Raw genomic sequence first — 22,838 nt, 5'->3', positions numbered from 1 at the left:
GTTTATATTTATTAAAATAACCCATGCATGTGAATTAAAAATTCAGTCACACAAGAGCTTATAATGAATGCAACATACCCTCCCACACTTCACTGTCCTTTGGGTTTTAAATCTACTAATAGTTATCTCTGTATTTCTAAATAATATGTTTGGAGCACTATTTCTTGACTTATCAGTTTTAGACATTATTATCATTATTATTTTTTGAGACAGGGTCTCACTTTGTCACCCAGTCTGGAGTGCAGTGGTGTGATCTCAGCTCACTGCAGCCTCCGCCTCCCAGGTTCAAGCAATCCTCCCACTTCAGCCTCACAAGTAGCTGAGACTATAGGTGCAGGCCACCATGCTCAGCTAATTGTTTTTTAATTTTTGGTAGAGATGGTGTTTCGCCTTGTTGCCTAGGCTGGTCTTGAACTCTGGTTTCAAGTGATCCACCTGCCTCAGCCTCCCAAAGTGCTGGGATTACAGGCATGAGCCACTGCGCCCAGCCAATTTTAGACATTATTGACTTACTTTTGTGGTGTAAGGAATCAGCCTCATTTTTAACTCTACATACCAACCATCCCTGTTTTTCATACTTATATCACCATTTTTAGGTTGGTTACCTTTTTAATTTTAAATAATATTTTAAAAACTCTGTTTCTTTATAACTTCTTTTTGACTTCCACTTTGTAAACTGAGAAAATTAGCATCTTCTGTCTACTTTTCCTTTGCCTCCTAACACCTGCCATCTGTGCCCTTATTTTTATGTTGTCAAAGCTGATAATATTTCTGTTCTCTTCAATAACCATAACTGAGTCTTCTGAGATTGATCAAGGGTTAAATCTAATAAAACCAAATAATGACATTTACAGTTAGTATCCTTCATTACACAGTCACATAGTATGCTGCGATTCTGTGGATCCTTTTGTGCAGTTACTCTGTCTTTGGAGTTCACTGGGCTTTTCTTTCTTACTTACCATCGATTGCTGAAAATCATTCCTGCTGAATTTTTAACTGGATTGATTTTCTTGTACAGTTGTTGTTGTTGTTTTTCCTGCATTTCTCATTGCTTTCTTCTTGTTGGGAAAAAGGATGTCCTCTACCCCTACATAGCGTTCCATAGCACAGTTTATCTGTTGCCTATAATCCAATTTTTTTGTTAAATCTGTTAACCTTTTTCCTTATTGATTCGTGTTTTTCCTTGCCTGTCTCAACATTATAGTGGTTTTCTCCTTACTTTTTTCTTTAGGTTTTAAAGATGGCCTTTTCACATATGTCTTTAATTCATTTGGAATGGATTGTTGTGTGTGATGTGATGTAGACTATCCAGTACTCTTCCCCAGCCCCTCGCTTTGTGCATTTGAATAATAACTTGTCTCAGGGTCATTCAATAGATAATCCATCATTTCCCCACTGACAACAATGCCACCATTGTCAAAAATGAAGTTTCCAAATATGCACAGGCTGGCTTCTGGGTTCTTTATTCTGCTCCTTTGGTCGAATTGCCTATCCCTATGCCAATATCTCACTGTGTCATTACCATAAGGGACTAAGTAATCTACTTTTTCTGAGTGTCTTGTCTATTATTAGCTCTTTGCTCTTTAAAGTTTAGATGGATCTTACTGAGTTCCTCATAAAATTTTGTTGAGATTTTTGATCAGAGATTCACTGAATCTAAAGATCAAATTGGGGAGAACTGACATCCTTCTGGTATTAAAGCTTTCATTCCATGAATGTGTCTTTGCATTTATTTAAATATCTTTTTATACCTTTAAGTAAAGTTTTATCATTGTTCCCCAGAAAAGTCTTTATATATTAGATTAACTCTCATGTCACTTGATATTTGTAATTGCTGTTACAAAAAGTGTCAGTCGTGTCCTTTTTCCTACAGCTATTTAAGATATACTTTATATGTAATAAAACACACCTACTTTAAGTGTACAGTTCTATGTGTTTTGGTAAGCATATGCTGTAATGCAAATGAAATATTTTCTGAATTATATTTCTTAACAGTTTGTTACTAGTGTATGGAAATGCAAATAGTTTTTGTATTTTAGTCCACTAGCTAGGTAGTCGTCTTGCTTAAATTGTTCGTTAATTCTGGTACTTTATACTCAGATTCTTTTGAATTTTCTATAAATAATTATATAATCGGCAAATAATGACTGCTTTGTGTCTTCCCTTCCGTACCTTATACTTTTGAAAATTAATCATACTTTTTGCAGGGTGGGGGGGTGTCTTACTATGCTGGCTAGCCCCTCCGGTGCAATGCTCAATAGAAGTGGTTTAAAGGCATTTTTGTGTTATTACTAATCCCACAGAGAATGCTTTCGGCATCCATTTAGTATGTTATTTGATGTAGGTTTTGTATAAACTGTCAGGTTTAAGAGGTTCCCTTTTACTTCTAGTTTGCTAGAAATAAAAAATGCTTTCTTTTTGTCATGAATGGATGCTGACTTTTATCAAAGACTTTTTCTGTATTGAGATGATTATATGATTTTCTCTATTGATGATCAAAGACTTTTTCTTTATTCTATTATCGTAGTGAATTACATTAAGTGTTTTTTAACATCATCTTTACCTTCCCAGAATAAATCTGAATTGGCCATTGTTTGAATACACTGCTGGATTTTGTTTGCTAATATTTTGTTTAGATTTTGGCTATGTTTTTAAGTGAAACTCTCCTATAACTTCCCTTGATTTGGGGTTATTTTTGTTTTGTTGTTTTTATCACTCAGTGTGCGATTCTTACAAAATGGAGGAGCATTCTCTTTATATTTTTGAAAGAGCTTGTTCAAGATTGGAGTTATTTTCTTTGTAAATTTTTGATCAAACTCACTAATGGAGCCATCTAAGCCTGAAGATTTCTTTGTGGGAAGATTTTTAACTGGTAATTCCATTTTTAAAAAACAATTAAACTATTTTTATTTTTGGTTTATTTTTGAAGTTACCTTGGAGCATTTTGTATTTGTAGGAATTAATTTTCTCTCAGTTTTAAAAGTTATTGACACAATGTTCATAATATTTTATTGTCTTTATAAGTCTACAGTATATGTGCTAATGAGCCTTTTTTATTTCTACTCTCATGTATTTATGGCATTTTTTCTCTTTTTTTTTTTGAGTCTCACTCTGTTGCCAAGCTAGAGTGCAGTGGCGATCTCGGCTCACTGCAACCTCCCCTTCCCAGGTTCAAGTGATTTTCCTGCCTTAGCCTCCTGAGTAGCTGGGATTACAGGTGCGCGCTACCACGCTCGGCTAATTTTTGTATTTTTAGTAGAGACAGGGTTTCACCATGTTGGCCAGGATGGTCTCAATCTCTTGACCTTGTGATCCGCCCCCGTTGGTCTTCCAAAGTACTGGGATTACCGGCGTGAGCCACCGTGCCTGGTCCTTTCTCTCTCTTTTTTTTTTAAGCTGACAAATCTTGACTTAGGTTTGTTCCAATCTATTGGACTTTTCAAAGGACATGGTTTTGATAATCTCTTACTGTACATATTATACTTTTTTTTTTTTTTTTTTTTTTTGAGATGGAGTCTCGCTCTGTTGTCCAGGCTGGAGTGCAGTGGCACGATCTTGGCTCACTGCAAGCTCCACTTCCCAGGTTCAAGCAATTCTCCTGCCTCAGCCTTCCTAGTAGGTGGGATTACAGGCACCCGCCACCAAGCCTGGCTTTTTCAGTAGAGACGGGGTTTCACCATGTTGGCCAGGATGGTCTTGATCTCTTGATCTCTTGATCTCGTTATCTGCCAGCCTTGACCTCCCAAAGTGCTGAAATTACAGGCATATGCCACCATGCCCTGCTAGTTTTTGTATTTTTGGTAGAGACAGGTTTTCACCATGTTAATTAACCAGGCTGGTCTTGAACTCTTGACCTCAGGTGGTCTGCTTGCCTCAGCCTCCCAAAGTGCTGGGATTACAAGCATGAGCCACCGTGCCCAGCCTCCTTTTCTAATTTCTTTAAAGGCATGGTTAGCTTACTCATTTCAGTTTTTTTTTATTTTTGTGGGTTTTTTTTCCCTAGTAGAAACATTTAAGGCTAAAAATTTATCTGAACCCTATCTGGGTATTACCCAGGTTTTACCATATAATATTTTTTGTTGTTTACTTCTAAATATTTCCTAAGTTATTTTAGGATTCTTCTTTGAGAAGTATATACTTTCTTAATTTCCAGACATACAGAGGTTTTCTAGTTGCCTTTTCGTTATTAATTTATAACTTACTTTTAGTCTGGAAAATGGTATTTTTCAATTTTTAAAAATTAGTTAAGACATTTATTGTCTAGTATATGATCAGGTTTATATTATGTTCCATGTAAGCTTGAAAACAAGGTTTATTCTGTGCTTGTTGGATGCAGAGTTACGTAGTGGATGAATATATGTCCATTAGGTCAAGTTTGTTAATTATGTTGCTCAAATCATATATAGCCTTACTTACTCAAAACTATACATACTTCACTAGGACAGTGAAAATTTATTCTTGTATAGTGACTCTGTTTGTCCTTAATATTTTATTTGTTTTCAAGTCTATTTTATCCACCAGTAACATCTTTCAATATCTTTTGCTAGGTTTGTGCCTGGCATAACTTTTTCTAAACTTCTACCTTCAACTTTTCTGTCTTTAGGTTTTGACTATGTTTCTTGTAAATTATAAGCTGGATTTAAAAAATCTAACCTGATAACCTGATAGTCTTTTAACTGGCAAGTTTGGTCAATTCAAATATATTATTATAATATTTATTATATTATAAATCATATTTATAATTATGATTTTAATTGAAACTGATTTATATAATTATTAACATTACTATGATATGTGGACTTCTTCCACCATTTTATTTGTGCTATTTATCATGTTTTTAAAAACTCCCCTTTATGGAAATGTCCCACTCTAGTCACCTTTTCCCCTATAGATAACCATTCTGATGTGCTTGTGTGTATCTTTTGTTAGCATATGTTCTTAAAAAGTAGGTATTGTTCCAAAAAAATTAGCCGGCCATGGTGGTAGGCGCCTGTAGTCCCAGCTAGTCAGGAGGCTGAGTCAGGAGAATGGCATGAACCCAGGAGGCGGAGCTGCAGTGAGCTGAGATTGCACCACTGCACTCCAGCCTGGGCGACAGAGCGAGACTCTGTCTCAACAACAACAAAAAAGTAGGTATTGTGCTATATGTCCCTTTGAGATATTTATTTATGGCCGGGCATGGTGGCTTACACCAGTAATCCCAGCACTTTGGGAGGCCAAGACGGGTGGATCACCTGAGGTCAGGAGTTCAAGACCAGCCTGGCCAACATGGTGAAATCCTGTGTCTACTGAAAATACAAAAATTAGCCAGGCGGGGTGGCCAGTGCCTGTAATCCTGGCTACCTGGGAGGCTGAGGCAGAAGACTCACTTGAACTTGAGAGGTGGAAGCTGCAATGAGCTGAGATTGCGCCATTGCACTTCAGCCTGGGCGACAAGGGTGAAACTCCTATCTCAATTAAAAAAAATATATATTTTATTATGTAATATATATTTTATCAATTCAATATATATTTTAATATGTAATATATATTTTATATATTTTATATAATATTTTGTATATAATATATAGTTAATTATATGTGTTTTATATATTACATATATATTTTATACATATATATATATTTATAAATGCTGTTATGAGCAGCATTTTACCTGTCCATTCTCCCTGAGGTGGACACGTTGGTTGCTTTCAGACCTCTGCTTCCACGTATAATGCCACAGTGTATGGCATGTTTCCCCCATGGAGCTGCATGAGAGTTTCTATATATTACTATCTAGGATACATTTCTGGGCTCAAAAGTTCTGTGAATCCTGACCAGGAGAAGTATGTTGGAGAATCCCATAGTTTTAGCGTAGAATTTCACTTTATCTCTTCGTTTTCATTCAGGCTCCATACCCCTGCCTCCACCTGGGGCTCCTGAGCTCAGGGGCTTTCTGCTCAGTTTGCCTTGAGAGGAACCTCTGATTTCCTGGTGAGCCTAGAAAGGGGTAGTCATCCGGCTATGTGGTGTTGGGAGTGAGTCTGGAGGTGGTGGGGATTGGGTGGGAATTTGCTGCTTCTTATCCATTCTTTCAACCATCTCTTATCTTAATGCAACCTCTCACCTCTCCTTCAGAGGTTCCAGGACTTTCTGTGGCTTCACTTTCCCTGTCTTTGGGTAAACCTGACTTCAGGTTTCTTCTGTGTAAAAAGCCCTCCCCGTATCGAGTTTTCTGTTAGAAATTTAAGTAGAAATGCAGCTGGGACTGAGAGCTAATAATTAAAACTTGAATTTTTCCTTATTAATTTTTATTTTATTATGTTTACCTTGGATTTTTTTTTTTTTTTTTTTTTTTTTGAGACGGAATTTCGCTCTTGTTGCCTAGGCTGGAGTGCAATGGTGCGATTTCGGCTCACTGCAATCTTCACTTCCCAGGTTCAAGCGATTCTCCTGCTTCAGCCTCCCGAGTAGCTGGGATTACAGGCATGTGCCACCACGCCTGGCTAATTTTATATTTTTAGTAGAGATGGGGTTTCACCATGCTGGTCTTGAACTCCCAACTTCAGGTGATCCACCTGCCTCAGCTTCCTAGAATTACAAGTGTGAGCCACCATGCCCAGCCTGGATCTTTTTTAAAAAATGAATAAAACATTGTAGATAAAACTGTAGTCTCCTGTGTTCTTCTTCATCTAATCACCTTTTCCTTCTCCCAAAGGGTAGCCACTAACATTTGTTGGGTATTCATGATTTTTTACTTTTTAAAAATACTTTTAATAGATATTTATACATCCATAAAAAATCAGATATGTTAAAACTATATATAAATGGTCATGCTCTACATAGCGTTCTATAAGTTTATTACTTCATTAAGTAATGTTTTTGAAATTTATCCAAAACCTCCAATGGTATTCCATTGAATGACTTTACCACAAGTAATTCATTCTTCATTGCTGGACATTATTTCCAGTTTTTCACTACAGCCTACAGTGCTGCTTTGAGCATTCTTGTGTGGAGAAATCCTGTAAGGTAGGATTACTAACTACTAATATTCCTGATATGAATATTACATATTCAGGATAGCACGAGTAATAATATAGTAGCAGGTTAACAACCGAATCTCAGTGGTTCAGCTCATAAATGTTTATTTGTTACTCACACAGAGTCCGTTGTGGATTGGAATGACTGGAGCAGCTGACCTGGGCAGTGGTTCAGTGGTGTAGGCTCTTTTACTCTTCTGGCTCCACCATCTTCACATGAGCCCGCCTCATTGCCGCAGCAGGTGAAGAAGGTGTAGGGACAGCTCAGAGCCATTCTTCTGTGCTTTGCTTCAGAAATGCCTCACAGCCCCACCTAATTTTAAGCCTTAATAGCCTTCTGTGTACCTAGGAAGGAGAGGAGAACCAGATACTGGTCAACTCTAGTAACTTGTTCTACAAGTGTCTTCAACTCTACACGATACTACCTAGAATTCAGATTTTATAGTTGAACTATTTATTAGTCTGAATTACTCCCAAGCCAAGAATATAGTCAGCAGACCACCCAAAAAAAAAAAAAAATTCTGATTCTCTTTTAGATTCAGATGAGATGTTGAGCAGTTAATTATATTTAGTTTGACTAGATAACTTTTGCTTTTGAACTTTGAGTTTCTATGTCTTATAGATTTTTTTTCTGTATTCAATACGTGTTAATGGTTCCCAAACTTGGCTGATACCAAGATCACTCAGAAAGCCTTAAAAAGTACAGAAGAGCTGGGCGCGGTGGCTCATGCCTGTGATCCCAGCACTTTGGGAGGCTGAGGCAGGCGGATCACCTGAGATCTGGAACTCGAGACCAGCCTGACCAACATGGAGAAACCCCATCTCTACTAATAATACAAAATTAGCTGGGTATGGTGATGCATGCCTGTAATCCCAGCTACTCGGGAGGCAGAGACAGGAGAATTGCTTTAACCTGGGAGGCAGAGGTTGCGGTGAGCCAAGATCACACCATTGTACTCCAGCCTAGGCAACAAGAGCGAAACTCCATCTCAAAAAAAAAAAAAAAAAAACAGTACAGATGACCAGGTTACTTCCATTCTAGGTCAACTTAATCGTAATTCTGGAGGTGGCCTAAGAATCCACCTTTTGAAAAAGTTCCCTAATATGTCTGATCAGTTTACAGAACCACTATATTAGGAGGACATAAAGAGTTTTAGCTATATGAAAGCAAACTAAAAATACAACAGTAAGTATTAAGAAATGTGCAGAGTGCAATGCAGAGTACAAATACAAACATATGAGTAGCATTTGTTTTTTTGGAGACAGAGTCTTGCTCTGTTGCCCAGGCTGGAGTGCACTGGTGTGATCTCAGCTCACTGCAACCTCCTCCTCCCAGGCTCATGCAATTCTCATGCCTCAGCCTCCTGAGTAACTGGGACTACAGGTGCATGCCACCATGCCTGGCTAACTTGTCGTACTTTTTGTAGAGATGTGGTTTCGCCATGTTGACTAGGCTGGTCTCGAACCCCTGACCTCAAGCAATCCTCCTGCCTTGGCCACCCAAAGTGAGATTACAGGCTTGAGCCACTGTGCCCAGCCATGAATAGCAATTCTTAATGCTTGCTAAGATTCTTAATTATTCATTAATTCAGCAAATACTTATTGAAGATTTTCTACTACTCTGCAAGGTCCTAACAGTGTTCACATAGTACTTTGTGCATTTGCAAATAGGTTTGAGTGACAGTGAAGAAGCCAGTTTAATGTAGTTGCAGTAGGTAACTAGAATTTACTTCATGAGATCCTTTTGATTGAAAGTTAATGCTGTTGATAGACTTTTCTGATAGGCTCACCAATATTTCATTTTGTGTGTAGCCAGCAAAATAATAAATTAGTACAAATCAAAGTCTGACTCTTTAGAAAATGTGTGGACTCCAGGCCTGGTGCCGTGGCTCACGCCTGTAATCCCAGCACTGGGAGGCCAAGGTGGGTGGATCACCTGAGGTCAGGAGTTCAAGACCAACTTGACCAATATGGTGAAACCCTGTCTCTACTAAAAATACAAAAATTAGCTGGGTGTTGTGGTAATCTCAGCTACTTGGGAGGCCAAGGCAGAAGAAACGCTTGAACCTGGGAGGAGGAGGGTGGAGGTTGCAGCGAGCCAAGATTGCACCACTGCACTCCTGCCTGGGTGACAGAACAAGACTCCATCTCAAAAAAATAAGACCTCCATTTGCCTTTCTGTAAAATGGTGATAATAAAACCTGTCTTAATTGTCTCAGGATTTTTTTTTTAAAGATAATATATGGAAAAGTGCTTTTAAGTGGTTAGAAGGCTATAAACTTTTAAAGTCTTTTCCTTCAAATAAAGTTAATCATGTCACAAAAATGTAAACTCCACAAAGGCTGGACTTTATCTTGTTCTCCACCGAATTCCCAGTACCTAAAATACTGCTTGGTGCATGGTAGGCGCCTAAAATGTATTGAGCGAATAAATTACACCCAACACAATTTATATACACAGGCGTCTAACGCCTTCCCGCCATTTATGTTTTTGTATTTAGTTTTGGTTTTGGTTTTCTTTCAGAAAGTGATACAAGTCATGTACCTACAGTTTCCTAAAGCCGCCACTAGATGTCAGGCATATTTCCTTGTGTTCCTTTCTGGGGGGGGGGGGGGGTGAGAATATTGAGTAAACAAGGTTTTTCAAATAAATCTCAAGACGTGTATTCAAAACAAAGCCAATTCACGTATCAACACTCTAGCAACTTCTCTTGCTTCCAAGTCTCTGAGAGAAATGAGTTGCTCCTTTTGGCAAAAACATATTTACACCACGTCTAGCTCTGGATGCCTTTAACAGGCTTCCTGTGATCCGAATTCAAGCAATTTGCTCTTGCTAATTTTCTTAACCACAGAGTTCTTAAGCCTAATCTCTTTAATTAGTGGTTAGTCACCATTGCATTTCGGTTTGTGTAGATTTATTTCTGAGGGGAAGCAAAACTTACACATGTTGGCTTAGTATATCTATTCCCTTGAATTCCAGTGAGAAAGAGCCCAGCGTCTTCCACTCCACACACCTGGGATTCATCTTAACAGGGGTGGGCAAACTATAGCCTGCAGGCTAAGGCCAGCCTGTCCCTCATTTTTATGTGCCCCATGATCTAACAAGACTTACTTTTTAAATGTTTGAAGAGAAATAAAATATTTTATAAAGTGAAACTTACATGAAAATAATGTCAGTGTCCATAAGTAAAGTTTTATTGGGACCGACCTCAGTAGCTCACCCAGCACTTTGGGAGGCCAAGACGAGTGGATCACTTGAGATCAGGAGTTCAAGACCACCATGGCCAACATAGTGAAACCCGGTCTCTACTAAAAAATATAAAAATTAGGCGGGTACAGTTGCATGCGCCTATAATCCCAGCTACTCAGAAGGCTGAGGCACGAGGATTGCTTGAGCCTGGGAGGTGGAGGTTGCAGTGAGCCGAGATTGTGCCATTCCAGCCTGCGTGACAGAGCAAGACTCTGTCTTAAAAAAAATAAAAATAAAAAATTACTGGGACACAGCCATACTCACTCATTTTTATGTTGTTTATGGGTGCTTTCGAGCTACAGTGGCAGAATTGATTCATTAATGACTGAGACCAAATGGCCCTTAGAGCCTAAATTATTTACTATCTGGCCCTGAAAAAGTTTGCCAACCGTGCTCTCAAAGAAGGGTGTCTAAAAACTGCAAATTTAGGGCACTTTGTGCTTCTTTAGACTCTTTTTTCTGAATGATCATCATCTTTGGTTTGATGGCCCAAGTTGTTTTTTCACCCAGCGGTGAAGATAACATCTTTTGCTGAAGGACTCCGATAAAATTTGTTACCTAGAAACCAGACTGCCTCTTACTGACAGAAGTCTTTTATTTGTTTCTTACATCCTTTGCATACATAAATATATAGCATGTTTGAAGAGCTAAGCCAACCAATTTTCTCCACACATTGCATCAAAACAGAATTAACCTAGATAATTAAAAAATACTGTTATACTGTTAAATTATAGTGTAATTATAAAACTGTAATTACAGTAATACTTTAATGTGGCTCTAATTGTTCTATTTTAACTGTTCTTCTGTTTAATACTGACTTAGACTCTGCATATACATTATTTTGATTTGAACTTAAACAATCTGTTCTCTGTTGTTTTTTTCCTATACCTTATAGATCTTCTTTTTGAACTTCGGACAACTATGCTTTAAGCATCAGTGCTATCAGTGCTTATGAACTTCTTGGTAAAACACAAATATGCTTGTTTTCTACTTATTTATAACAACTTTAAATATATCAGCAGAATTCACCAGACCATTTGTAATATAAGACCATTTGAAACCCTATGAAAGAACAAGTCTAACCTGTTGTTTATGTTGTTTAATGATTAAAGCACATTTTTGTGACACTTCTTTTTTTTTCTTTTTTTTTTGAGGCGGAGTCTCGCTCTGTCGCTGGGACTGGAGTGCAGTGGCCGGATCTCAGCTCACTGCAAGCTCCGCCTCCCGGGTTCACGCCATTCTCCTGCCTCAGCCTCCCGAGTAGCTGGGGCTACAGGCGCCCGCCACCTCGCCCGGCTAGTTTTTTTGTATTTTTTAGTAGAGACGGGATTTCACCGTGTTAGCCAGGATGGTCTCGATCTCCTGACCTCGTGATCCGCCCGTCTCGGCCTCCCAAAGTGCTGGGATTACAGGCTTGAGCCACCGTGCCCGGCCGACACTTCTTTTAAAATGATGGATGAGTCTGGAGTTAAAAATGGCTTTTGTGACAAGGGCACTTATGGTGAATTGCCTTGCTGTTTACAGCCGTTTTTAATTGTTTTGTTTGTTTGTTTGTTTGTTTGTTTGAGACAGAGTCTCGGAGTCTCGCTCTGTCGCCCAGGCTGGAGTACAGTGGCTCAATCTCGGCTCACTGCAGCTTCCACTTCCCGGATTCAAACAGTTCTCCTGCCTCAGCCACCCAAGTAGCTGGGTCACATACCACGCCTGGCTAATTTTTGTATTTTTAGTAGAGACGAGGTTTCACCGTGTTGGCCACGCTGATCTGAAACTCCTGACCCCGTGATCCACTCGCCTCGGCCTCCCAAAGTGCTGGGATTACAGGCGAGAGCCACTGCACCCAGCCTACAGCTTTGATAAGCCAATTTTTTTTTTCGATACAGAATTTCACTGTTGTTGCCCAGGCTGGAGTGCATTGGCAGGGTCTGAAGAGAGTTATTAATTGGTTTTATTATATTCTCAAATTATCGGATGTTATAGAATTCATAATATTGATAAGTTAGTCTAGGTTGAAACACTGTCTTCCACAGTGTTTATTGAATGTGTATTGTGAGTTGGGTTGTCTTCTTTTGATGGGAGACGAGAGTCATTTGAGGAAACTGACAAGATGATACTTTTTTCTTAGACCTCTAGGTGAATCTGATGTTCCATTAGTTCCATTAGTTTTTTCCCTAACATTCTTTTTTCTGTTCCAGGGTCCTATCCAGAATATCAGATTACATTTATTCATGATGTCTCCTTGGGCACCTCTGGGCTGTGACAGTTTCTTTTGCCCATTTTATAATTGGGTTGTCTTCTTCATATTGAGTTTTAAGAGTTCTTTATATATTCTGGACACAATTCTGTATCAGATATGTGACTTGCAAATAATTTGTCTCAGTGTACATCTGTCTTTCCATTTTCTCAATGATCTTTTGAAGAGCAGAGGCTTTTAATTTTTAGGAAATCCAGTTTATAAGTTTTTTCTTTTATGGATTGTGTTTTCAGTGTCATATCTAAGAAATCTTTGCCCAGTTGAAGGTCACAAAGGTTTTCTTCTAAAAGTTTTATAATTTTAACCCTACATTCATGTGAATTTTGAGTGAATTGTTATGTCTGGTTTGAGATAAGGGTCTAAGTTCCTTTTTAATTATGCACAGACGGGCACGGTGGCTCATGCCTGTAATCCCAATACTTTGGGAGACCAAGGTGGGCAGATCACTTGAGGTTGGGAGTTCGAGACCAGCCTGGCCAACATGGTGAAACCCCGTGTCTACTAAAAATACAAAAACTAGCCGGGCATGGTTGATCCACCTGCCTCGGCCTTCCAAAGTGCTGGGATTACAGCCGGGCACTTGTAATCCCAGCTACTCGGGAGGCTTAGGCAGGAGAATTGCTTGGGAGGTTGCAGTGAGCCGAGCCGGGCACTTGTAATCCCAGCTACTCGGGAGGCTTAGGCAGGAGAATTGCTTGGGAGGTTGCAGTGAGCCGAGATTGCGCCACTGCACTCCAGCCTGGGCAAGAAGAGCAAGACTCAGTCTTAAATAAATAAATAAATAAATGCGTAGATATCCACTTGTCCAAGCACCAGTTGTTGAAAAGACCATTCCTTGCGCCACTGAATTGTCTTGCCATCTTTGTCAAAATCAACTGACTGTACATATGAATGTATTTCTCAATTCTGTCCCATTGACCTATGTGTATATCTGTCCTTATAGCTGTACCATATGATCTTGGTTACTATAACTTAATAGTAAGTTTTGAAATTGAGTAGTGTAAGTTCTCTTCTTTTTTCAAAATTGTTTTGGGTATTTTAATATTTCGCATTTCCACACACATTTTAGTCTATACCTGTCAATTTTAAAAAAGATTTTGACAAGGATTCTATTAAATCTATTGATCAATTCTCCTCTTCTTATCATACTCTGCCCTTCTTCTGCCTTGTTTTTTGTTGGTGTATTTGTTCTGCTTTTTTTTTCTTGCCTTCTGTGTTTGCACTGAGTCCTGTATAGGGCACAGTCGTCTTCTATGTGTAACAAATCCTTAGCAGGAGCCACAACTGTGGATATATTCCCTTTGATTCAACCCACTTTTATATCCTGCTTAATGATAATAATGTCAATGAAAAATCCTTTTAAGATTTTTCAGCCAGGTGCAGTGACTCACGCCTGTAATACCAGCACTTTTGAGAGGCCAAGGCGGGTGGATCAGTTGAGGTCAGGAGTTGGAGAACAGCCTGGCCAACACGGTGAAACCTCATCTCTACTAAAAATACAAAAATTAGCCAGGCGTGGAGGTTGGGCCTGTAATCCCAGCTACTCAGGAGGCTGAGGCACAAGAATCACTTGAATTCGGGAAGTGGAGGTTTCAGTGAGCTGAGAGCCACTGCACCCCAGCATGGGTGACAGAGCGAGACTCTGTCCCCACCAAAAAAAAAAAAAAGTTTTTTTCAAAGATGTTTCTTTTTATGTGAACTTATAATACAAATAATTTGTTTCTGAAAGGGTGTTAGATATATGCAAAGAAAATTCAGAGATGAAAATTCAGATCCATTTAGCACTACAATATATTTGTCCTATGACATATATGGGACATGTCTTTTTTTTTTTTTTTTTTTGGCTCTTATCCCTTCAGTGACTAGACTTTGTCAAAGTCTATACAATGGTCTACAAAGCCCCATAAAATCTGGTTCCCGGCAACCTCTCTTCCTGCCACTTTCCCATTGCCCTATCCTCCTTTGTTATTCTGGTTTTGTTCCTTGTGAATACCAAAAATACCAAGTATGCGTCCACCTCAGGGCCTTTGCAACTACTGGTTCATTTGCCTGATACGCTCCTCATTCTCATATTCACATGGCTTATTTGTTTACATTATTCAGATCTCTCCTTAAATGTTAGCTTCTCAGATAATCTTTCTGTGACTCTTTTATCTAAAATACCACCATCAGTCACTGTTTCCTCTTGCTTCAGTTTCTTCATGACATTTGCCATTATATGACATTTTAAAAATTCATTTTTGTATTTGTTTATAATCTCTACCCTACTAGACTGTAAGTTCTTTGAAAACAAGAACTTTTTTTTTTTCCCACCAAACTCATTTTACTACCAGAGACAAGGACTTTATTTTGCTTCCTGCTGTATCTCCACATCTGGTGTGGGTCTGGCAAATAGTAGATCTTAAATAAATACTTACAGAATGCATAAATGCATGTTTATCTATATGTGTTCATGACTTACTAATAGTAGTGATATTCATGAGGCATTCAGGTTATTAAATGATATCAGTGTGTCATAATGAGGCAGGCATTATTTCATGTGGGGTTCTGTTTTGTTTTGTTTTGTTTTTTCTTTGAGACGCGTCTCGCTCTGTCACCCAGGCTGGATGAAGTGCAGTGGTGTGATCTTGGGTTACTGCAACCTCCACCTCCTGGGTTCAAGCAATTCTCCTGCCTCAGCCTTCCAAGTAGGTGGGACTACAGACACCCACCGCCACGCCCAGCTAATTTTTTTGTATTTTTAGTAGAGGTGGGGTTTCACCATGTTGGCCAGCTAGTTTCTAACTGCTGACTTCAAGTGATCTGCCTGCCTCAGCTTCCCAAAGTGCTAGGATTACAGGTGTGAGCCACCACGCCCGACCTATTTCCTGTGTTTTTACAGTGCTAGAGCAATAATTCAAAAATTGAAGTTGAAAGCAATGGTTCTCCAGTTCATTATGGTTGTTTTAAAAATCCTTAAAAAGTAATCATTCATAGTATTGAAGAAATTTGCTTTTCTTTGACATTTATTTCTTCTCTATCTAAACCTAAGTTATACCTGTAATATAATTTCATGCAGACATTGAGCCTCAGGATTATATTTCATTTGAATGGAATTTCTTAATAGGATTTGTATACTGACTGCAATTTAGAATAATTTGAATATTTCTTGGCACCTTTGCAAGTCTTCATACTGCCCGCTTTTGACTGTTGCCTGAGTTTAGAACCTGCTGTGTTAGCCCTCTTTCATTCTTCTCAAAACTCTAATCTGTACTTATTTCTAACAAATTAATCTTCTTGAGTCACTGCCTTTGTCATATTACTTCTCTATTTAAAAATCTACAAAACCTCACTGCCTATAGAATCAAGGAGGCACTCCTCGTGCTGGAATTCAAGGCCTGTGTAATCGGGACCCACCTTACTTTTGGAATCTTATCTTCTACTACTAATTTATGGAGGACAAAGCCTCTGCTTTGCCAGACCTGCCGCATTCCTACTCTTTAAAACTTTATAGCCCTTTCCACTGAGCTAGCTCATGATGTCCCAGCCCGGCTACCTGCTTTCCTGAATGTCCTGCTTGTTTCTTTCAGACTTAACAGGTTTTCTATATCCTCGAGTCCAGTTTAAATCCTGCTATGTCCATGCAACCTTCCTTGAACCCTCCAGGTAGCTAACTCATATGGATCTCTTCTTTCCATTCCTAAATTCCTTGAGCTCTTGTTGTTTTATCAGTTGTTTGGGCACCCAATAAAATGCTGTCTCCTTCTTTAAGGGTTTCTTGAATATGTATTAAACCTGGACTTGTTGAAGACTGTAAGCACTTTCTTTGCACCATCAACTTCTTAAGAGCTGGTATTGTACGTCTTTAGTGCCTGGCAGATTCCATGTGTTTGCGGGACTGAACTTTATACTGATTTGTGTTTCTAGAGGATGGAGCGCAATTGTAAATTCTAGTTGAATTAGGTTAAATTCAGCAACTTTCTTGTAGTCTCTCTGTTCAAGGTCACATTATAGGACCTTGCTTGTTGATTTGGTATGCTTTTGCTGGTCCTACTGATGCTTTGGAAGGCAACCAAAGAGAAGTTACTCATACTGTAAAAATCTGTATTTTTTAATGAGCTTTTGGAGAGAAGTTTGTCTTTGACGTTCCTGGAGGTCAAGATAAGGTTGGAATAAGGCATCTCCTTTGGTGTAAAGTGGCCCTTTTCTTTTGTCCTACGTTTCCCCCTTTGGATCGTGTTAATGGAATAATCCTAAGGGTAAAACTGGATACATTGGCTCCAAGCATGAATTTAAAGAAATGTTCAATTAAATTGTATTGAATAATCTACATCCTTGGTTTTTCACTTTTTTAAATAAAATTGTCTTGGGATTTAAGGGACTTCTTTTTTCCCTTTAGTTATTTATTCTAAACTGTGACCACCTCATGTTTAATTCTATATAAATCCAGCTGTTATTTTTCACTCATTGCCTGTGTCCAATTTATCACAAGGAAAACATTCTTGTGAAGAGCTTCTCCATAGAGTTTTTTGAGATGAATTTTTAATATCTTCATTTTGAGAAATTGATTAAACTGCCACTGATGGTATCTGGGTGAGCTGAGCCCTTTTGAAAGCTTGAAAATCTAAAACTGATACTGTATGGAAGTATCAGTTCCATATGGAAACATTAAAAAAGTAATCTGACTGGGCATGGTGGCTCATGCCTCCAATCCCAGCACTTTGGGAGGCTGAGGCGGGTGGATCACCTGAAGTCAGGAGTTCAAGACCAACCTGACCAATATGACGAAACCCCATCTCTACTAAAAATAGAAAAATTAACTGGGCATGGTGGCATGTGCCCGTAATCCTGCTACTTGGGAGGCTGAGACAGGAGAATCGTTTTAACCTGGGAGGTGGAGGTTGCAGTGAGTCAAGATCGCGCCATTACACTCCAGCCTGGCCAACAAGAGTGAAACTCCATCTCAAAAAAAACAAAACAAAACAAAACAAAAACAAAAAAAAAAAACAAGAGGTAACCTTAAATTTGAACCAACATGAACTTAGGGTATGATACTAATTTATATTGACATAATCTATGCATTTCTCACATAAATGAAGTGAATAAATACAAATAAGTGGTATGATGCTGCACAAAAGAATCCCTATTAAGAAAATCGTTCATGTTTCCATATAGATTTAGGACATTAATATGTGTTGTTCATGTGGTTGTGTGGGCACTCTAATTTATAAGCTGATCATCTCACATTCCCTCTCACATTTACCAACCTGTCAGGTAGGAAACATAAACATTTTATTCCTGACCCTTTGAGAAAATCAGCAGTTGGAGCATGCTATAATTTATAATTACAAAGAACAAAAGCCTAAAAAAGAAATTCCTAACCACAGGCCCACTTTCACATGGGTTTGAAACCAGAATTTATACCATATTTTTAGCCTCCAAATCCCAACTCAGAAATTTAATTAAATTTAAAGCTTCTCTTTTTGGGTGGTGCTCCCAGAAACCTGTTAGAAGCTAACATAAATCCTCTTTGTAGAAAGGCACTTAAGCTGGGCACAGTGGCTCACGTCTGTCATCCCAGCACTTTGGGAGGCCGAGGTGGGCGGATCACTTTAGGTCAGGAGTTCGAGACCAGCCTGGCCAACATGGTGAAACCCTGTCTTTACTAAAAATACAAAAATTAGCCGAGTGTGGTGGTGGATGCCTGTAATCCCAGCTACTTGGGAGGCTGAGGCAGGAGAGTCACTTGAATCTGGGAGGCAGAGGTTGCAGTGAGCCGAGATCACACCACTGTACTCTATGCTGAGCAACAGAGCGAGACTCCATCTCAAAAAAAAAAAAGGAAGAAAGGCACTTAAAAACCTTAGTCTTGAGTAATCTCCACAGACAAGTTCCAAGGAACTTGAACTCACATAAGAAAAAAATAAGCTGGCGTGAGTAAGAATTAATAGGAACAATACATTAAAGTCCTACAAAGACTGTGAATTATCACATACAGAATATAAAATAAGTGTTTTTTTAAAAAGCAGGAGTATGTTAAGAGTATAAAGTATGAAGAAACAAAAGAATATAAAAATTACCAGAAAATCTGAAAAGGAATCAAATAAAACTTCCAGGAATTTTTTAAAAAACTAGAAACCTCAATAGGATAAGGTAAATATTGGATTAGATTTAGAGATTATAAATCTTAAGATAATTGGAATTCTGGAAGGACAAAATAAAAAAAATTCGAGGTGATGCCAAAAGATAATGAATGGAAATTGTCCCAAGTTTATAGCAGTGGTCAACAAATCTTAATTAAGAATCTAGGCCGGGCACAGTGCCTCACGCCTGTAATCCCAGCACTTTGGGAGGTCAGGGTGGGCAGATCACTTGAGGTCAGGCATTTGAGACCAGCCTGGCCAACGTGGTGAAACCCCATCTCTACTAAAATACAAAAATTAGCCAGGCGTGGTGATGCGCACCTGTAGTCCCCAGCTACTCGGGAGACTGAGGCACGTAAATCACTTGAACCCAAGAGATGGAGGTTGCATTGAGCTGAGATCGCGCCACTTTACTCCAGCCTAGGTGACAAAGCAACACTCTGTCTCAAAAAAAAAAGAAAAGAAAATTCACACCCACACACATCACAGTGAAGCAAGAGGACCCAGAGACAAAGAAAAGATGTTAAAAACAAATACAAGATTATTGTAAAGAATTGACAGTTTTACAGAGAGTTGACTTCTGAAGAGCAACATTAGAAACCAGAGGACAGTGGAATACGATCTTCAAAGAACTGAGAGGAAAATAATTATAATCCTAAAATGGTATATCCAGTGAGAAAATACCTGTCAAGAAAGGTGAAGACAAAACATTTGTAGATGAATAAAAATGGAGAGCTTACTACTAAAGGAACTTCGCTAAAGGAATTTGTAAAGGGTATGTTTCAAAGAGAAGGAAAATGATCTTGGGCATTTGACAAAATTCAACCCTCAATTCACATTTTTAAAAACTCTCAAAGTTAGGAATAGAGGGTATGCTCTCAATCTGAAAAGGCACATCTATGAAAAACCTGCCTAGCTACCATCATACATAACGTTAAAAGACTGAACATTTTACGTTAACATTGGGAACAAGGCAAGAATGTCACTCTTAGTGCATCTATTCAGCATTTTACTAGTGATCCTAGCTAGTGCATTAAGACAAGAAAAAGAAATTAAAGGCATTCAGATTGAAAAGGAAATATCGGCCGGGCGTGGTGGCTCAAGCCTGTAATCCCAGCACTTTGGGAGGCCGAGATGGGCAGATCACAAGGTCAAGAGATCAGGAGATCGAGACCATCCTGGCTAAGACGGTGAAACCCCGTCTCTACTAAAAATACAAAAAAAACTAGCTGGGCGAGGTGGCGGGCACCTGTAGTCCCAGCTACTCGGGAGGCTGAGGCAGGAGAATGGCGTAAACCCAGGAGGCGGAGCTTGCAGTGAGCTGAGATCCGGCCACTGCACTCTACCTGGGCGACAGAGCAAGACTCCGTCTCGGAAAAAAAAAAAAAAAAGAAAAGGAAATATTAACATTTTCTTTATTCGTAGATGACATGATTGTGTACATAGAAAATGCTAAGGAAGCTACAAAACAAAATACTAGAACTAACAAATGAAGTTAGCAGTATTGCAGGACATAGGTCACTTTAAAAAAATCAGTGGCATTTCTATATATTAGCAGCAATTAGAAAACGAAATTTCAAAAAGCAATACCATTTATAATAGCATTAAGAAACATAACATAGGAATAAATATATTGAAATATGTACAAGATATGTAAACTAAATACTACAAAGCATTGCTGAAAGAAATTTTAGGGCCCGGCGCAGTGGTTCACGCCTGTAATCCCAGCACTTTGGGAGGCCGAGGCGAATGGATCACCTGAGGTTGGGAGTTTGAGACCAGCCTGACCAACATGGAGAAACCCCATCTCTACTAAAAATGCAAAATTAGCCTGGCGTGGTGATGCACGCCTGTAATCACAGTTACTCGAGAGGCTGAGGCAGGAGGATCGCTTGAACCCAGGAGGCAGAGGTTGTGGTGAGCCGAGATCACGCCATTGCACTCCAGTGTAGGCAACAAGAGTGAAACTCCATCTCAAAAAAAAAAAAAAAGAAATTTTAAAAGCCCTAAATAAACGAAGAGATATACCGTATTTATAAATTGGAAGGCCAGTGGTATATCTAGCATATTTGACATTCAGAATGGATCATATTTAACAGCCCTTTCTTCTGTATGTCAAAATTATTGTTAGTCATTATCATGAAATGAAATAAATACTTACTGATTCCTGCTTTTGTCTTTATTATTTCCTTCGTTATCTTCAGATTTTCTCTGTTTATCATTCAATCATTCAGCAAATATTTATTGGGCGCTTAATATGTTCCAGGCCTCACTTAAAGAAAAACAGACAAAACAATCTTTGCACTCATGGAGCTTGTTTTTTAGTGGTGGGAAACAGGCAAAAATCATAATAAATAAATAAATTATATATTAGAAGGTAACAAGTGCTATATAGAACAGCAAAACAGGGAAAGAGGGATGGGCAGTATTGGAGGTCTAGTGGGTTGCCATTTTTAATAATTGCTTTAGGCCTTAATGAAAAGTGATGTTTGAACATCGGCTTGAAGGAGATGATGGAGTTACCCTTTTGGGTATCTGGAGGAAGAGCATTCCTTGCCAAAGGAACAGGCTGGGCAGAGGCCCTGCAGCCAAAGCATACCTGGCATGTTTAAGGAACATAAAAAAGATGGTAGAGGGGGAGTTAAATTAGCAAGAGGGAGATGAAATCAAAGATATTATGAGGGCTAGATAGTAGAGAGTCTTATATGCTATTGTAAGAACTAAGTGACATGAGGATGTATTTGGATTGCTTTGACTGATCTGACTTCCATTTTAAAAGGATGTTCCTTCTGGCCACTGTAGAGAATAGACTAAAGGAGAGTCAGAATGAAAGGAAGGAGTCAGCTTTTGAAAAAGGTGAGAGGAGGACTTGGGTGGACAAGGTAGATAACAGTAGAGGTAATGAGAGGTGATCAGATACACGAATACTGAATGTACTTAGGGCAACAGTATTTGCTGACTTAAAAGTGGAGAATAAGAAGGAGAGGTCAGTTTGGCCTGCACAGCTGGAAGGATGGCGATGAGGATTACTATAGGTAGAACAAGCTTGGGTAGGGTGAGAGCTCCATTTTGGACGTGTTGAGTCCTTTTTGACATCCAAATGGAGGTGTCAGATAGCAAGTTTATATGTCTGGGGTGGGGGTATGTAACTTCACCATGTAAACCTTTAGGATTCTGAATACATCAATCCACATGTCTTATTGATGTGGGTACATTAGAGTAAGTTACAAATGAAAAAGTACTAAAGTACTGCTGGATCCAAAAGTTTACCATCTTCAAAATAAAAAGCATCATAGACCCCTTCTGACACATCAAGTATACTTTCAGGGGTATGTGTGGTTTGGAAATACAAATTTGGGAATTGTCAACTTACAGATAATATTTAGACAAGAGAAAACATGTAAGGATCAAACCATGTTACTAATTTCTTATTTCTTAAGATGGTTATTCAGTTAATTCATTTTTTTAAATTCTTTTTTTCTAATATGCATGGATCCAATTGTAAAGTTAAGGCAATTTTTAAAATTTCCAAACACGTGAGACTTTTTTGTATTCTTTGATTCCTTGTGATAATTATTGAATTTTGGTGAGAGATGGTATTCTGTATGATAATGATTCTTTGGTAGAGTTGAGATTTCTTTTAGGGCCTAGCATCTGAACAATTTTCCAAAAAATTGTGCTTAAAAAATTCCTCAAATTGTTGGGTGCACGTTTCCCCATATTCTCATTGTATCATGCTTATTATGTGTGCAGGAAACATCAAATTTAATTTTTAATAATTCTTATTGATACATAGTATTTGTACATTTTTATGGAATACATGTGATATTTTGCTACGTGCATAGAATGTGCAATGATCAAGTCAGGATGTTTCCTCATGTTCTCACTTACAACTGGGAGCTGAATGATGAGAACGCATGGACACATAGAGGGAAACAACACACACCAGTGTCTATTGGAGAGCGGAGGGTGGGAGAAAGAGAGGATCAGGAAAAATAACTAATGGATACTAAGCTTAATACCTGGGTGATGAAATCATCTGTACCACAAACCTCCATGACACACGTTTACCTATATAACAAACCTGCACATCCTGCATGTGTACTCATGAACTTAAAATAAAAATTAAAAAAGAAAAAAAACTCGGTATTTAGGGTATCTATCACCTTGAATTTTTTTTTTTTTTTTTTTTTTTTG

General features: G+C 38.6%; 1 protein-coding gene across 14 annotated transcripts in view; it reads left to right on the top strand.

The window, feature by feature from the left end:
* Nucleotides 1–22,838, top strand: part of DTNB (dystrobrevin beta) — a 301,137-nt gene that overhangs the window by 148,346 nt on the left and 129,953 nt on the right. Inside the window, exons 10-11 of one of the 14 annotated variants that reach the window (XR_003309546.1) lie at nucleotides 5,889–5,973; nucleotides 7,143–7,538. The exons of 12 other annotated variants lie outside the window; for them this stretch is intronic. Coding sequence is in view for 1 of the 2 variants with exons in the window: in XM_023230091.2 (XP_023085859.1) it covers nucleotides 7,143–7,164 (22 nt within the window). In the remaining variant the exon portion in view is untranslated. Of the gene's footprint in view, nucleotides 1–5,888; nucleotides 5,974–7,142; nucleotides 7,539–22,838 lie in introns of those variants that run through there. One more of the 14 variants, XM_023230091.2, reaches the window with a different exon arrangement.

This window comes from Piliocolobus tephrosceles, chromosome 15 (genome assembly GCF_002776525.5).
Source record: "Piliocolobus tephrosceles isolate RC106 chromosome 15, ASM277652v3, whole genome shotgun sequence".
NCBI classification, from domain to species: domain Eukaryota; kingdom Metazoa; phylum Chordata; class Mammalia; order Primates; family Cercopithecidae; genus Piliocolobus; species Piliocolobus tephrosceles.
The sequence above is the reverse complement of the archived record's forward strand: the minus strand, read 5'-3'. Positions and strand labels throughout refer to the sequence as shown.